The 19041-nt window shown below is 34.7% G+C and overlaps 2 protein-coding genes across 2 annotated transcripts; one reads left to right on the forward strand and one right to left on the reverse strand.

Annotated features, from left to right (window-relative positions):
* The first annotated feature begins 14485 nt into the window (after positions 1-14485).
* On the forward strand, positions 14486-15805 carry LOC131594556 (uncharacterized). Its single transcript, XM_058866726.1, has 5 exons — positions 14486-14768; positions 14859-14945; positions 15080-15229; positions 15316-15516; positions 15606-15805. The coding sequence occupies exons 1-5, from the start codon at positions 14598-14600 to the stop codon at positions 15708-15710; spliced, it is 714 nt and encodes a 237-aa protein (XP_058722709.1). The 5' UTR covers positions 14486-14597; the 3' UTR covers positions 15711-15805.
* On the reverse strand, positions 15338-17986 carry LOC131594555 (pentatricopeptide repeat-containing protein At5g15340, mitochondrial). Its single transcript, XM_058866725.1, has one exon. The coding sequence runs from the start codon at positions 17933-17935 to the stop codon at positions 16025-16027; it is 1911 nt and encodes a 636-aa protein (XP_058722708.1). The 5' UTR covers positions 17936-17986; the 3' UTR covers positions 15338-16024.
* Positions 17987-19041: the final 1055 nt, after the last annotated feature.

Below are 19041 nucleotides of genomic sequence, written 5' to 3' on the forward strand. Positions count from 1 at the left end.
TGTCTTTGACAGTTGAATCAAATCGTATATTCCTAACGATTTCCAGAAGGATTCTTTCTGTTTCTATACTTTTTCTAACCAGGCATAGTACAAATCAGGATCCTTGGCCAAAGGAATTGACCTAAACACTTTTACAGAGTTGGTCATATAGTTTAGGGTTAATGAACTTTTTGGTCCCTCTAAATATTGCAGAATTCGTTTTTAGTCCTTCCAAAATTTTCCTTTAAGAAATCGTCCCTTCAAAAATTTTCGTCTAAACTATTGGTCCCTAACGTCAAAATTTGCTAGAAATTAGCTACGACTTTAGCCACCGATTAGCTACGAAATTTGACGTTAGGGACCAATAGTTCGAAAGAAAAATTTTGAAGGGACAATTTCTTAAAGGAAAATTTTGAAGGGACTTAAAACAAAATCTGCAATATTTAAAGGGACGAAAAAGTTCATTAACCCTATAGTTTACCCTAATTTTCGCTAAAGCTAAAGGAGTTACAGTTGAAGTTTCTTCCATGTTAGCAAATTTTCCTGAGGGAGAACAACCATATTCATCTATCCTAATTTTGCTAACTAATGGTCTAGTCTTGTAATAAGCAGGGAAGAATTTATTCAGAGATGGGATATTTTCAACTGGTAATGGACCCATAAAAGCGAGAGATTTTCCAGAAAGTTCAAAGGGAATGATTACCTGGGAAGCGTAAATAGCGCGTATTTCTTCGGTGTTAGGGTTTTGAACGTGCTCTTGTTCTCCAGACCGTGTTGTTGATTGGAGCTTCAGAGCAGGTTGAAGAACATTTGAAGATGAAGCCATAGAGAAATTTCTGATTAAGAGAGCGAGATTTTGAAGAAATTGAAGATGTTTGGTTTTTGAAGAAGATGAAGAAATAGGAATGAAAGGTTGTGTAGAAGTGCAAGACCAAGTATTTAAAGGTTTAACGGAAACCCTTTTTAAATCTTTTGGGTAAAATCCAAAGAACACGTGGCGGCTGATGATTCAATCCAACGGCGGTCGAATAAAGTTAGCTTCACTCCTAGTATGTAGGAGTAATGATCAAGAAGTAAGGTTAAAACGTGGGAATGTAAGTTATGAGAAGACATCTTTGAAAATGACAAGACGTTTCGAAAACAGGGTCATCAATGATCATGACGTTAGTCAGCAGTCTTGGAACTCTCAAAGATCAATAAAGAACGAAATCTTATAATGACAAGAAACGCCTATTTCTGTTGACTCTCGAAACAGGCATTTATTGGGGGCAATTTGTTAGCTGAAGATTTCGTTTTATATTATTTATCCTTCGAAGAAGTAGAAAATCGAAGGAAAGATGGTTACTGATGGCCATCCCTTAAAAGAATGGCTACTGATGGTCATGCTTCGAGAGTAAAGATTTCTAAGTTCTCTATGAAGATAATGAATATTGAAAGCTGGTGAAAAGTATGTGTCTTCGGGGACTTAGACAAATTTGTAAATATATTCAAGTATTACTACTTAGCGTGTTTTTTCGTAGTGTTTGTTTAATACACTGCCACACGTCGAAGACAGACTCAGGCGGGAAGATTTGAAATTCGAAGACGGTTTCGTAACTGTCCAAGTAACAGATGGCATCGCTAGAAGTTCTTATGAAACGTGGCAGCAGATTAGTATAGGACCGTTAAGGTCGAAACTAGTATAAATAGGAGTCTTAATGTTAGGATTCTGTGTGTTCATTTTGTACAAATCACTCACATATTTACTCAAGTATCAAGCGTTAAGAGAAAGAGTTCGCTGAGAAAATGTACGTATGACACCACCATTTTAATACATGTGTATTATCCTTTGTTTTTAAATATCTTCCAGAATTACTGCATTTCGTTTACTTCTTGCCATTTACATTTCTGTATCTTTACTTTAATGTCATTTACTTTCGAATTACTTTCATGTTATTTACTTTCAAAAGTCATTTACATTTCTGCAGTTTAAGATTCTTTACGTTTCAATAGTCCTTTTAATTTTCTATATTATGTTACTTATCTTTTCATTGAAGTCACATTTATATATGACAAAGTGATTGTCAAGACTATTTATTCTTTAATCGAACAACGCTTATTGAAGAAGACAAATAATGAATATGGTTCGAATGAACGTTGATGACAATCTTCTTGACTATGTGTCCTAGGATCAATCTAGTCGATCCTGCGAGTAACCAAATCATATTTATTTTAGTTTGGAAGACTAGCGGTTGTTTACCGGAAATCACCGTAAACAACAAGAAAATGGGAATTTTTAAGGATATTGATGGAATCTATAAGCACATTGAGCAACCTCCTCCTCCTCCTCCTAATATGGTTCCAAATCCAAATCCTATTCCGGAAGGTGGTTACACAAATGAGTTTCTTTACCATCATATGCGTAGTATGGAAGAACGCATCAACCTCAACATCAACACTCACTTTGACAATCTCTGTTCCGAATTTCTCGCTGCTCTTGCCAACCAAAACCAAAACCAAGGAGAAAATGAAGAAGTCAATGAAGAAGAAATGGATGAAGATCAAGCTTAGGAAAATTTCTTTGTGTTTTATATTATGCTTCGTATTATGTTTTATGTCGTATCTCTATTTTTAAGTTCTTATGTTCAAAACAATATAGTACACTTGCTTCCTATGTATGACTTTGTCTTTCTTTATAAATTAATTGTGTGTTTTCTATATAATTATCTCTTTACTATGATCTTTTTCCCCATCCTTTTTGATAATTCCAAAGGGGGAGAAGAGACATATTGTATTTGTTGTATATTTTTTGTATTCATAAAATTATGCAGCCCTATATATAAATCAAGAAAGGCGATATATAAAAGAAGGCTATCAAGATAAGGGGAGCTATCAAGATAGGGAGAGCTATCAAGATAGGGGGAGCTTGTACAAATGACCAAAAATATACAAAGTTCAAATACACATTGGTTGTCATCATCAAAAAGGGGGAGAATGTATTTTCAAGCTTCTCCAAAATTACTTGAAGACTTAGTTTTGATGAAGACAACATATTTCAAAAAGGATGAGCAAAGACAAATGGATAAAACATCAAGACTTACAACTTTCATGAAGATTAAAGACTTGGTTTGATTGATCTTCAAATATTGGTACAAAACTAAAACTCTTTTACATTGATATTGTTTAGTGCTCAAAAGATATACTTTCATACAAATGCATTATCAAAGTTTCATACAAATACATACCATAAAGTATTAGCCCTTTTAAAAAATGTTTTTAAACATCTTTAGTATGATGTAACCGGTTACCAAAAACATGTAACCGGTTACATTGCTGGCAGTAGCGTTTCACATTTGTTATTGATGTTTTTTAACATGATGTAACCGGTTACATCATTTAGGTAACCGGTTACATGGTCGTGAATTTGAATTTTCTGGGCATAACGTAACCATGTAACCGGTTACATCCTTTAGGTAACCGGTTACATCTAAACCAGTGACACTTTTTCAGGCTGTTTTGAATCCAAACGAATTTGTCTTTCATGCCATTAACCATTGCATTGTTTCATCAATATGCAACCATTCTAAAAGGTGTAAAGTCACCTATATATTCTATACATTTCAGATTTTACTTTTTACCTCTTTCATAATATTCACAACCTTTTTCTCACAAAGATTTTCAAACAAAGTGTTCCATACTCTTCAAATTTCATTGAGAAAATTTCTGCATTGCTACATATCATTTCAGAAAAATATTCTCATAACATACATATTCATTGAGCACTAACTTATCCTTGTGAATTGTTTTATTTGAAAGGGAAGATCAATCCAAGATTGATATATTATTCATCATCATAAACTCTTGTATCATTCAAAAATTATTTCTCCTTACTATCCAGGATTGTTGGAAGTAAGTGTTGTGTTTGAAGAGGATTGTTCTTCATTCACATTAGTGTTGTTTGATCTTAAAGGTGTTAAGAACCTTTGATCACCCTATAGGTTAGATAGTAAGCATAGGCTTGTACAATAATTCTAACTATAGTGAAATCTCTTTCGTGTTTGAAAGGGGACTGGAGTACTCTCGGATTGTGAGGGGAACCAGTATATATCCTTGCGTTCTTTAATTTTCCGCATTTTATTGCTTTCATCACCATTACCAAGAAAAAAAAAGAACCTCTCAAAAACCTTCATACATTCAACCAAAAATTATTAGAAATATTCTCATTAAACCGATAAAATTTTTAAAGACCTAATTCACCCCCCCTCTTAGGCATATCTGATACTTACAAAGGAAAGTGCGTTTACGACTACGAGGGTTATACTTAGTTTTATTAACTTTGGAACTATTTGCTTAAATTAAACAACCAATTTTTTTGGAAAATATAAAATCAGGAGAAACATAATACAACAAAGAATATGTAGATCTATGTTTCAAAAACTTAAATGGAAGTTTGCTTATTAAGAAAATAGCGTGAAAGAGGGCATGAGCAAAAATTTTAAGTAGTTTGGCTTGAAATAGAATGGCTCTAGAAACCCCTAATAAGTTTTGGTTGTCGCGATTGGAAAAAACACAGAGTCACCACCATATTTTCTTCGTTCCTAAAGAACATGGGAAATAATGATAAACCCTAAAGGAGGGATAAGACGGTCATCGCAATCAAATATTGGATTCAGGAGTCAGTTAAGTGAAGGGAAGATGTTAGGCATTCCTTACTTCTCTTGTACTCAACGGGAACCTTCTCTAATCCTAGGGTTATGTGTGTTTTCTAAGGGATACTTTTCTAATTCTTTATTTCTTGCTTTAGTTATTCGATACTACCTCTGGTCCCATTTATAAGAAAAGATTCTCTTTTTAGATACATTGAATAAATAATGTATCTGGACAACATTTTATCCGGATACATTATTTATTCTATGTATCTAAAAAAATAATCTTTTCTTATAAATGGGACCAGAGGGAGTATTTACAAAAGAATATATTTACAAGAGAAGGGCATAAAAGGAAAAGTAAGTTTTTTTGTTAGTGAGCTCCCCAGGGTTTCAGAACCATGAGGCCACGTATCTTCAATGTACAATGAGAAAGTCAGAGCCTTTGTAGTTTGGCTAAATTTTGTTGGGTAGTTTTAGATTATGAAAAAGTGTTTAAGAGTGAATTGATCGCACGGGGACGAGAGTGAATTGATTGCACGGAGTGAAAAGAAGTGATTGTCGCACGGAGCGAAGAAAATTAGTTTAATGTGTTTGAATGAATTTTAACTGTGAGAATGATTTTTTTTTATCTCTTGATATTCAGTGAATGATTTATGTACACGACTTGAATTATTTACAAGTTTATGAATGTTAGTTAGTCGGAAAACTAAAATTATGTGCAAACTACAAAATTTACCTAATGAAATAAAGACATATTTTTCTTTTTTTTTTGTATTGTGTAAATTAAAAGAAATAAAAAAAACATTTTTTTTATGTTTTTTATTTTTTTTTATTTTTTTTATTTTGATGACCTAATATTTAACTAACTAGGTACACTATATTAAATCAAAATTTCAAAAAACTAATAAACTAGAGAAATTAGTTAATTAATAAATAAATCGAAATAAACTTAAAAGATTGAATAGACCAAAATTATCAAACAAAATGAACAAAATATGGCATAAGAGACTGGAGGTGTAAAACGAGAGAGGAAGTATGCAAGAAGTAATTTGGCCAAAAAGCCCAAACAACCAAAACCTTGATTTCCAATTAGATAATAGTAAAAAATAAAAAATAAAAAATAAAAAATAAAAAATAGAAAAGTAATAACAACAATTAGTCTCCTCTGTGGTACTTAGTAGTCATGATAATGTGGTGGGTGGGAGACTTTTTATACCTCCTCCAAACCTAAATTTAAATCTCCTAGCAATATCTGTTTCAAGCCCCAAATTCAAATGGAGATGGAAAATTAAAATTCAAACCCGTCCCAAACGGATTCAGGTTAGATTCGAATATCCCCGCTCCACCACCATCTATTTAATAAAATTAATTTTTTAAATAAAAATATTGATTTTTCCCAAAGTCAAATTGCATTATAAATAATAAAATAAAGCAATCTCAACAAATTTCATACGTACGTTTCAAATATTTTAAATATTAAATTCAAATAAAATTATCAAAAACATTGCCACATATTTAATATTATAAATTATTAAGATAATTTCTCAATGTACACCATGGATACTTTAGCCACCATGCAAATTTCCAATTTGGCCCCTGCTTTCGTAGATGCACATCCGAAAGCACATTTATTTTATAAAAGAATTGTCTTTCGTAGATGCATCTATATGAGAGTTTGAAAATAGATTGTTTTGTAGATGTACCTACGGAATATTATGTTATCTTATGGATTTTTTCAATTAATTGGAAAATTAATTTCAGATTTTACCAATTAACTCTAACTTAATTGGGAAATTAATTTGGGATTTTCCCGATTAATTGGGAAAATCTCAAGTTTCACTGTGTTTTAATGCTTTCATTGCATTTAGTTAATTAATTTGAGATTTTTCCAATTAATTTGAAATTTTCTCAATTAATTTAAACGTTAAAAAAAAAACAGGTGCTTTCGAAGATGCATCTACGGAAATACGAATGCATTTTTGCTAATTCAGTGGTGCATGAGAGACTCATAGGGTCTAGTGAAAAATCTTTCATTACTAAAAATAAATGATAATAAAATAAATTGGACGGATTCGAGGTCAGAACTAATGTTTCCAGTATCCAATCTATCTCTATATTTTGTAACTACGGAAAATTTAAACCCAAATCTAAATTCAGACAAAGCAAATTTTCACTATTAATTTTGAGGCGGAGCCGGATTTGGATGGTTACGCGCGAGTACCGATTTTGTTTCCCTGCCTAGCTTAGTACAGGGTGCAGTTACCGTGCATAGATAAAAATCTATGCACCATACATATATTATTATGGACCCTTGAATCATTGGATCAAGTTCTAGACATCAATTGTTATTACTCAATACTCAATACTCATCACTCAATACTCAATACTCAATACTAGATTAAAAATATGATCCAATAGCTTATGTAGGCTTATGCATGGTGCATAAGTAAAATCCTTATGCATATTAGCCAAAGCCCTTAGTACCTAGCCGGCAATATATTCTTTGATTTTCAAAATTTTAAAAGGGCTAATAAGATGCCAACACGTGGCGGACAATAAAATAAAAATAGAACACTAGCATCATGTATATAGTACAAGAGTGAATAAAGAATCAAAACAAACCTCAAGTTCCCCAATGATCCTCTTCATCTTTTCTACTTTAAAACTCTCCTCTCTCCGTAGACTTCTACTCTCACTACTTTCCATCTTCCATCACAAGCCTGGAAAAAAAATAAACTTAAATACCACCTTTTGAAAAAAAATAATTCATATGTCATATTTCATGCATGTGCTTGATTATCCATTAGTCGAGCGTATATTAAAAATTTATCCCTTCACATGCTCGACGAATTATTGGCCGAGCGGTTGAATTAAATAATATTTTTTTATTTTGCACATGTCTACTTTTATAAAATATATAATTTATAATTTAATTCATCCATTCGGCCGTCGAACATGTGTAAGGAAAAAAATTTAGTACACATTTGGCCAATGGATAGTCGAGCACATGCATGAAAAGCGACGTGGCATATGAGTTTTTTTTAAAGGTGGCATTTAGTTTTTTTTTATCAGTTTGTGACATTATAGTAAAAAATCCTCCATCTTCTATATATGTTGCTTGAAATGGTGAGATCTCATATGTATATTACTTTGGCCTTTACCATATTTTCCAATTGAATTTGTATTTAACATCAGGTTTACATGTTCTCCCAATGATGCATTTGATAGAAGGTTTTAGGATTTATGTTATACTATTTTTAATGATGTAGAAATTGGTTGGAGTTTTGGTTGTGTACCCCTAGCTGAGAACATTATAATTAATGTAGAATTTCTTAAATAAAAGTTACCTCATTAAGACTTGAACTTCTCTCAAGTTGGATAACCTGATTTATCAACTCTAGTGCAAAATCAGAAAACACTTCAAAGCAAAATTCAACAGCAAGATTTTGTTTGTTCACTAAGCCTCATATGGTAACTTGTTGAATGATAAGATACATCTCACGTATCAAATGATTACTCAAGAAGGAAAATACTTCAATTCTGGTAACTTGAACATATGATCTTGAGTTTCATCTTTAATTCATGCATGTTTGTAAAGAACACTCTCTCTTAGTTACACATTCTTCCAAGACATTAACTTGTGACAAAAAAAAAAAAACACTTGTTCTTTGAATTTGTTAAAACCCAAAACTTACTCAACCTTCAACTCTTTTTCTCCTCTTGAGAAGTAGAAAGACACCAAGAATAAAAAAAGAAAAGCAAATGTAATAGACAAAAAGAATCATAAACATAATTTATTATTCATTCATGTAATGTCATATAGTATTACATTAGATCAATGACTATATAAAATCCATAATATCATGTGCTTATATCAATCTCTATGTCCTTCCATATTTCCCTTTAATGTCATCAAAAGAAGGTGGCTCAAACCCTAAGCCATGTCTTGAAACCAAATCACACATAGTCTTAAATTCATCACTTTTTACTACATTGAGCGGTATGGCATTCTTGTTGAAAAATTTCGCAATTGCTCCACATGTTTCCTCTCTCAAACTCTTCTTAACTTCATTATCACTCTTTTCAACTTCAAAGTCCGGCTCCTCGATTCTCCTCCTCTTGAAAAAATCTCTAGAACTATCAAGACCCACTTCTTTGCACATTCTCTTAGTCTTTTCAGTGATCTTCTCTCGGAAAGCACTAAAAATGTCCGACACTTCCTTCCTCGCCTCTTCCGCGATACCCTTGCAAGCTTCAACAGTATTTTCAGTTCCATCCAAGTGATATAAAAAATGGTAAGGCCCGTGAGTTACTAAGTAGTCATCACAAAATCGACAAGCCATTACATCTCCATCAAGTAGAACACTATACTCTACAATCACATCAAAAACATGCTTTGACACCGGTAACTTAGAATCCACGCTATCATCTTCATTGAAGGAACCACTAGGGTTAGAAACACAAGAGGACATGAAACTCATGATTAGAGAAACACAAGTATGTAATAATAAAAAAACAGTAAGGCTTAGGTTTCTATTTAAACCTAAAAATTGGATATTTTTTTGCAACCTAGTCAAAAAGCCCAGCGAACAAATCGCAGAAAATCTAGTGAACAATGATTTTATTTGATTATTTAAAAGTTAATCCAAATAAAATAATAGCATTAAATTAAATTGAACGGGATTCAATTTTTTTATACGAGCAATCAAATCTTATCGATCAATATTAATGTATCTATATTTGTTATTATTATCGATCTATACTATTAGGGGTGATCGCGGTGCGGTTTGGGCGGTTTTGACGAAAAAAATCATCCGAACCGCAAGAGAAAAAATCGTGCGGTTTGGTTTGGTTCGGTTGGCTTTTAAAAAAAATCCGAACCAAACCAAACCAACCTAATGCGGTTTGGTTCGGTGCGGTTGGTTCGGTTTTTTAGAAATATTTTATTGAACCATTCATATACATATAGATGATAACAAAACTTTGTATTTAGACATTCATACACTATCAAATAACAACAAAACCCGTCATGTTTTGACAATAACTTTCTATTTAATATGTAAAAATTAAATTAGACAAAAGTGGAATAATAAACATAAAATAATAGTATAAAATAATATAAAAATTATTAGAATGAAACAAAAAAATAGAAGATACGAGAGATTAGTGAATGTGAAAAAGAAAAAACAAAAGAGTTGAGAGATTAGAGAAGAAGATGTGCGATAAAAACGAAACTGAAATAGGGAACATTTGCATAAAAATGAGAAGGTGAAAAAGAAAGAATATAAGAGAGTAAAGATTATAGAAAAAGAGAGAAGATGTATGTGGCAAAGAAGAAGCGATAATGCTATTAGAGATTTGAGAAGATCGGGACTAAAATCATGTGTAAGGATGAGAAAATTGTTCGTAATCATAAGGTTAAGGTATTATAAATTTAAGTTTGGGTTGGATGTGAGTTAAGTAAAAGTTAGGTTGTAACATAATGCGGTTTGATTCGGTTTGGTTCGGTTTATAAAATACAAACCGCAAACCAAACCGAACCATGCGGTTTTGTTAAAAGAGGACCCAAACTAATCCGAACCAAATGCGGTTTTTTGCGGTTTCGATTTGGTTTGGTTTGGTTTGCGGTTTTCTACTGGGTTGGTTTGGTTTTGATCACCCCTATATACTATAATATAAGTGTCTCAATTATAATTTTTTCTTCAAAATATTTTAATTTAAATTTTGTATTTTAATATTTATTTATTTATTTATTTTTACTTATCAACCCTACTACTATTTAAGATATTTAAGAGTTTAAATTCAAGTTGATCTAAATAAAAACAACAAACTGATTCAAACATTACTGATAGTTGTAAGTTTAATTTGATAGTTGTAAGTTTAATTTTTAATATATTATATGTTAAATATTTCTACAAACCCATTATAATTTATTATATTTTTATAATGTCAATGTTAATTAAAAAATTTCAATTTATTTTTTTAAGTAAGAATTTATTGATAGGAGAACCCAAGTTCTCAAACTTGATATAAAAAAATTTTGAGCGAAACGTCGAGAAGAAAATTACATGCCAATTACATCTTACAATAAATAAAAAAGAAGATTTCTACTAAACTCATAAAAATTACAATTAAGTTGGGTGATCTGCATATACTGTTTACTTCAGCTTGTGTAGAAGCATATATTGTAAACAAACATTCTTTCAAACTGTAGTTTGATATTTTCCTTAAGAGACTAGTTGGTCATATTTCTTAAGAAGTCTAAGATTAGTGTGTTTTAGAGGTTGTATTGTTAGTCACTTGCAGTTAGCTTGTGATTGTAATAATCTTGAGATTATTGGAATAAGAACTTGTTGATAAGGCGAAATCACCTTGGCGGGTGGACTAGATTAGCTTGATATTTTTCAAGTGAACTAGTATAAACAACCTCGTTCTTTCCTTCTTGAAAATCTATCTTTACTATCAATAATCAACTTCATTTTAAAGGGAACAGTTTTTGGTGTTAAAACCCTATTCAAACCCCCTCTTTCTAGTGTTTTCACACCTTCACTTATTCCTAAGGAGGAACATATCTGCCTTGGTCTCCATTTTGACTTTGAGGATGAATTTGTCATCTTTTTCTCTTCTAGTGATTCGGAGATTCGAAATTTCATCTCTCTCTGATGCGACCGTCTTTGGTATGATAGTTCGGCTTCTCTTGGAAACAATTTCATGCACGGTGCTCCCTTTTGAAGGCACATTCTGTAAGCTTTCTTCCAGATGAATCTATCGCATCCCAATTTTGTTGTCGAACTATGTTATACATAATGTTCAGCAACTCATTGGCGCTTTGTATTATGAGGCTAGCTTGCAACAACTAGAAACCAAGCAATGCTTCCAGTCTTGAGGTTATTGGTGATATTGAAGGTTTGAGCGAAGTTTCGCCTTGTTGGAGCTGCGAAGTAGATCCTACGGTCTTAGGAGGTTGGAGTAGATTTTGATGTAACTGAGTGTTTACAGTAGCTTGATCCTGCCGTTATTGATTTCTAGCGGCTTGGGCAACAGCGGCAACTTCGCACAACACGATTGAGCGAGTGACTTTAGATCCAACTGTTATCGAAAGATCTAGATAACAGAGATTTGAAAAATTTGAAAATCAGAGTCAATATAGTATTGGAATAGATCTGTTAAGAGTCCCACATCGGACAATATATGGCTTGAACATGTCCTTATAAGTTGGGGCAATCCTCACCCTACAAGCCGGTTTTGTAGGGTTGAGTTAGGCCCAACCACATTTCTTAACATGGTATCAAGAGCCTCGTTTAAGACTCGGTGGGCCACTTTCTATGGTTTCCGCTATCGGGCCACCCACCGTTTATTTCCACGCTCCAGTTGTCTAGTCCTGGGCGTGATGGGGTGTGTTAAGAGTCCTACATCGGACAATATATGGCCTGAACATGTCCTTATAAGTGGGGGCAATCCTCACCCTACAAGCCGATTTTGTAGGGTTGAGTTAGGCCCAACCACACTTCTTAACATGGTATCAGAGCCTGGTTTAAGATCCGGTGGGCCACCTTCTATGGTTTTCGCTATCGGGCCACCCGCCATTTATTTCCACGCTCCAGTTGTCTAGTCCTGGGCGTGAGGGGTGTGTTAAGAGTCCCACATCGGACAATTAATGGCCTGATCATGTCCTTATAAGTGGGGGCAATCCTCACCCTACAAGCCGGTTTTGTAGGGTTGATTTATGCCTAACCACACTTCTTAACATGGTATCAGAGCCTGGTTTAAGATCCGGTGGGCCACCTTCTATGGTTTCCGCTATCGGGTCACCCGCCATTTATTTCCACGCTCCAGTTGTCTAGTCCTGGGCGTGAGGGGGTGTGTTAAGAGTCCCACATCGGACAATATATGGCCTGAACATGTCCTTATAAGTGGGGGCAATCCTCACCTTACAAGCCGGTTTTGTAGGATTGAGTTAGGCCCAATCACATTTTCTTAACATGGTATCAGAGCCTCGTTTAAGATCCGGTGGGCCACCTTCTATGGTTTCCGCTATCGGGCCACCCACCGTTTATTTCCACGCTCCAGTTGTCTAGTCCTGGGCGTGAGGGGGTGTGTTAAGAGTCCCACATCGGACAATATATCGCTTGAACATGTCCTTATAAGTGGGGGCAATCCTCACCCTACAAGCCGGTTTTGTAGGGTTGAGTTAGGCCCAACCACACTTCTTAACATGGTATCAAGAGCCTCGTTTAAGATTCGGTGGGCCACCTTCTATGGTTTCCGCTATCGGACCACCCACCGTTTATTTCCACGCTCCAGTTGTCTAGTCCTGGGCGTGAGGGGGTGTGTTAAGAGTCCCACATCGGACAATATATGGCCTGAACATGTCCTTATAAGTGGGGGCAATCCTCACCCTACAAGCCGGTTTTGTAGGGTTGAGTTAGGCCCAACCACACTTCTTAACATGGTATCAGAGCCTCGTTTAAGATCCGGTGGGCCACCTTCTATGGTTTCCGCTATCGGGCCACCCACCGTTTATTTCCACGCTCCAGTTGTCTAGTCCTGGGCGTGAGGGGGTGTGTTAAGAGTCCCACATCGGACAATATATGGCCTGAACATGTCCTTATTAGTGGGGGCAATCCTCACCCTACAAGCCGGTTTTGTAGGGTTGAGTTAGGCCCAACCACACTTCTTAACAAGATCAAAACATCGAATTTGAAGTTCGATCTCAAAAACTCTGATCTGCTAGATTGAGAAAGCTTTGAATCAAAGTGAGAGTATTCAATCATGAAAAATGCAAGAACTGTGGTTGCAGGATGCAACGATAAACTTGAACTTCATATGTGGTGAATGAGAGGTTGGCCTGCATAACATTTCAACGCTCAAGACAGTATGTGAAAGAGATGAGTGAATGAAATTTGAATTTGAAATTGTGTACCTAAAAAATTGTGCGCTTTTTATTCATATAGACGAGGATTATAACCACCCGTTATTCTTTAGACGTGAAATATGAAGATACGTTGAATTTATCATAAACATTATGTTCATCTCCTACACTCTTCTATAGGATAATACGCCTACGCTACAAACGGTTGAACAAATCATTACTTTCTCTAAGTCAAGCATCCTCACTTTTTCAATCGACTCCGAACAGATTCTAAATTAGTGAAAAGCCTCTAAATAAAATTATTTTAAAATGAAAATTAATAAAGTTTATTTAAAGTTAATATTTTCTCCATGTGTGTTGGTGTTGGCACACTATTCTTGACACTACATAACAAATTAACGAATCCTACTTCACACACTTTTGTTGTCTACACGCAACCATTTATTGAAAGACAAGTGTATCCAAAAGACATATATACCAAACTTGTAAGTATAAGTTAGCTATCACTATCAAAAAAAAAAGTATAAGTTAGCTATCAAAGACAAGTATTAATGTAAACCACATATACAACCCATAACTAATTCCGAAATATCTTAACTAACTTATGATTTATTTACATCTGAAGTACTAAGAAAAGCCACTAAGAGTATATACAAATTAACCTTTATCCTAGAATTAAAAAAATTATGAGATTTGGATTTGCTCTAGTAAAATTAAAACAAGACTCAAATTATGAGAATTTTGCCCCATGATTATGATATTATTAATATTACACTTGTATTATATATCAATAATTGCAAACTTAAAGTCAAAAAAATAAAATTGCAAACTTATCCAACCGAAGTTGCTTAATAATACACGTATAGAAATAGTGACTAATGGTCAATAAAATATAATAAAATATCTTGTTACATTATAGTTTATAGTTCACCTAAATATTAAGCATTTCAAACTTTCTTTTTTTTTTTTTATGAAAAACTCAACCTAAGTTAATCAAATATTAAACATTATATATATGGAGAATAGTGTGCACGCCATAATATAGCTTGTCCTGTGAAGAAGAAAATTTTATAAAAGCCTAAAAATTGATTATTGCATCAACCATATTAATACTAATTATGGCAAGCATGGCTATGGTTCCTAAGCAACCCTTGTTAGTCTTAAAAAACCATAGGTTAAGTAGTCATTTCCATACAAAAACAGCATCATATAGAGTGATTAGGAATGAAAAAACTTCTTCATTCAATTATAGAACCACTGTTAATGTTCCACTAAATGAATTGCCAGGGGTATATCAGAGTTTTCATCCTTACCTTCTTCATCTTCCAATTCAAAATCCTATGTTTTTCTAACAATGTTTTTTGTGATTCTCTTTGTAGGCTTCTTTTGATCAATATATGGATGATAAGGTCAGAGTTTTCAGAGCAGTGTTTCCTGACAAAGGAAAAACCAAACAAATCAATGAGGTAAGATACTTTGTAAGGAATTATGTGTTTGTGATCATTGGATCGAGATCAGACTGTCCAAATTTTATTAGACAAAAATTTGGACTGTCTGGTCTCAATCTCTGGTAAATGCGTGAATGTTTGTTTTTATGTAGGAAGAATGGAGAGTTAAAATGCCTCCAATACAATGTTTATTCATGAATGTTGAGCCAACAGCAGATGTGAGGTTAAGATTTAAGTCTAATGGGGAAGATTATCCACCTCATATTCCTAATCATATTACCAAAGTTCTTGAACTTCACTTTGTAAGCACCGATCGTATATCTAAATCAAACATTTTTATTGATTTGTGATGAATATAACTGATCGTGTAAAATATTGTTACGCTCAGATGAAATGGGAGCTTCAAGGACTTAATAGCTTTTACAATGATCCATACCATTTCAGTTTAGATGTAAAAGGTACTATACATCCAGAAAGAAGAGGAAAACGCAGTTGGCTCAAGAATCAAATGGAGATGAAGATAAGCTTTATAGTTTCACCAGCAATGGTTTTTGTTCCTGAACATGTCTTACAAGATGCATTAGAATTGGTTAGAGTGGTTTGTTTATCTTTCTTCATATATATACTATATTAATGTCTAATTAAACATGTTTTTGATTGGTTAATTTGATTTAACAGATTTTCCAAACAATGTGGAATGAAATGAAGCAGGAATTTCATGGTAGATTATTGGCAGATTATAACAGTTTCAAAAGATACAAATCCATCAAGAATTCAGTCTAAACATGTTGTTCATCAATTGAACCAATGGATCATAACAATGTCTTTCATTTTTCATCTGTAAATTAATTGTAATTAATTAATTAATTCTTTAAATACATGTGATTTGGTATGATTAAGACTTAACAAAGCTTGCATAATTCAAAGTTGGCATGTTTGGCAAGCAATAATAGCGTGAGGTTTTGGTGCAATTAAGACATTTTTGTTTTTTCATATTTCAATTATTATCCCACATGATTTTTCTTTTCTTTTTTTAAGTTAATTACAATAAAAAGAAGAAAATAAAACTATTAAATATATATATGAAAAAGGGTGATTCACCAATAATCAGAACAAGAACAAGAACCATGCTTGAAACTATGAAAACGATAACGATCTCGGACAACGATTTCGCGTCCGTATATATCCGAGGCAATCTTAATAGCAGAATGACAGTCTAGGCATATCCTCAGGTTCTTGAAAATATGTAAAGGAGAACCAGATGGTGTGCTCATTAGGCCAAAACACAGTGCCAACTTCTCACTATGAGTGAACAATACTTGTTCTACCTCCTCCAATGCTTCTTCACTATAATCATCCCTATTGGAACAACCAAACAAAACTTGACAACTTGTGTTCGGAATATAGCCGCCTGACCTCAATTTGCAAATCATCTCGTCTAATTTCATGTAAATTTCTGAAGTTTTTGTGTGTGACTTATCCCCGGCAATGAACTGATGAAGTTTGCCGTCGACATATATGGAACTCATTCCCGGCATTTTTCTGATGCCCCTTTTCTTCAGAACCTGCCTAAGTGAATTCGCTTTGTCTACTTTTCCAGACGACGCATACATGTTGGAAAGCAGGATATGATACTCGGTGTTGAGAGGATTCATCTCAACCAACTCTCTCATGATCTTTTCCCCTAGCTGCAACTTACCATGCGCAAAACAAGAACCAAGAAGGGACCCTAAAACAACCTCATTTGGAGGAATTGGCATATTCTTTACGAAAATCTCAGCTTCTTCTAAACGTCCAGCTCGACCGAGAATACCTACCATGCAAGCATAATGCTCGATTTCTGGCTTGATCCCATAAACAGACTCAAGATCATGAAAATATTTCCAACCCTTTTCAACAAAACCTGAATGGCTACAAGCACTTAACAAGGCCATAAAAGTCACACCATCCGGTTTCACTTCTTCCACCATCGAAGAGAACATATCCACAGCAACTTTCCCCATCCCATGCATTGCCAACCCGCCAAGCATGGCATTCCAAGTCACCACATTCCTATTTAACATCTTCCTGAACACCATCAATGCAGCATTTATCCTTCCACATTTCGCATACATATCAACCAAACTAGTCCCCACCATAACACCAAAACCCAGCCCCATTTCCTTAACAACATAAGCATGAACCCACCTACCGACAAATACATCCCCAGATTGAGAACAAGCAGACAAAACAGAACACAAGGTAACACAATTCAACCCAAACTCACACCCGAAAACCATTTCTTTCATAAGTGATAATGCTTCTTTTGTATATCCATTCCCAACATAACCAGCAATCATAACAGTCCAAGCAACGACATTCCTCTCAGGCATTTCATCAAATACAGCCCTCCCACTCTCCACACTCTCCCATTTCACTAACCCTTCCAAAAAACAACTCCATGACACAACACTAGGAACTTCAATCTCTTCAAACACCTTTCTAGCCTCACCCAGAAGCCCAAACTTGACATACACATTCATCAAAGCATTGCACACCTTGTCAAACTTCTCAAACCCGAACTTCACCACACCAACATGCATTTGAGACCCAACATTAGAATCCCCCAGTCTCGCACTAGCATTGAGGGCACAAACCATGGCGACCCCATCAACAGGAAGACCTAGCTGACGCATTTGGAGGAACAGTTTGAGGGATTCAAAGGGAGAAGAGCTACGAATGAGAGCAGTATAATCTACCGAGTCTTTATGCGAGTGAGGAATTTCATCAAACAGTTTGCGGGCGTGTGAAACGAGAGAGCATGCTGCGTACAGATGGAGAAGAGCGTTGCGGAGAAAAAGGTTTGGAGAAGAGAGAAGGCCGGTGACGGTTACGGCAGCGTGGAGTTGTTTGCCGGGGCGGAGGGAGGTGGCGCGTGCACATTGTCGGAGAAGAGAACGGAAACGAAGAGGGAGAGACGATATGGAAGCACTTTGAAAATTCGTTGTCTTTGACTCTGACCATCTCATTTAAGCCAAAAATAAAAAATCAGTGTTTTTTATGCCACGAAAGATGTATTGTGTTTTTGGACATAACCATTCATGTTAAATGCCATTTTTCAAATGTTAGTTCCTTAAATTATGAATTTCAAAGCCCTTCCTCAAAACAGGGCCGTCTCAACTTTTTCGGAGGCCCTGTGTAGATTAGTCGTAGTTTAGTCAAGGAAAAACAAATAGAGGTCCTATCTGATCATAATTTGATCAATATAAACATTTTATGAGGACTTATTTAGCCACTTGTTAAATGTGAAAAGTTTGAGGCCCTGTGCGGTAGCTCGCCTTGCACGCCCTCAAAGACGGCCCTGCTCAAAAGAGTAAGATCACAAACCTCTCAAGAGAATTTGATACTATTTCGTGTGTCTCTTGTAAGATTTGAATCTAAACTTTTAATTAAAATAGAAGAGATTTTTTACAATCTCATTCAAATACTATTACACCATGAATAAAATAATGATAACTAACTTTGTATTTATAACCTTTGTATCACTTCTAACCAAGTAATGAAGATCACATTTCTACTCCTAACATGGTATCAGGAGCTCTCTCTTGGAGAGATTCTTTGATCCTCATTCATCTTCTTCCTCAAGCATCTTGAGCGCTTTCGTTTTCCTTTTTCTTTCGTTATTTCGTCCTCAAGATCCTCGCTTTTCGTTGCATCTTCATTGATTTCCAAAGTTTCTCGCTGAAAATTTGTGTTTTCTTCTTCGTTTTCTAAAGTTTCTTACTGAAACTTTGTACTTACTCGATCCTAACACCACCTTCCATTGATTTTTTCTCCGCTTCGATTCTTCTTTCATCATGCCACCTAAAGCTCAACCACCGACGCAAACTGATTCTCCTCTGTATGTTCACCCGAGCGATGGCCCTAACTCTGTTACCATTGCATCCAAACTCGATGGTAACAATTATGCTATTTGGAGTCGATCAATGCATCGAGCACGTGGCCCCAAAAACAAGCTTGCCATCATTGATGGATCCATGGAGATTCCAGATTTTGATGATTTGAATCGCGCAGCATGGGAATGATGCAACCATTTGGTACATTCTTGGTTAATCAATGGTGTTTTTTATTCTAT

Source organism: Vicia villosa, linkage group LG4 (assembly GCF_029867415.1).
Source record: "Vicia villosa cultivar HV-30 ecotype Madison, WI linkage group LG4, Vvil1.0, whole genome shotgun sequence".
NCBI lineage: Eukaryota > Viridiplantae > Streptophyta > Magnoliopsida > Fabales > Fabaceae > Vicia > Vicia villosa.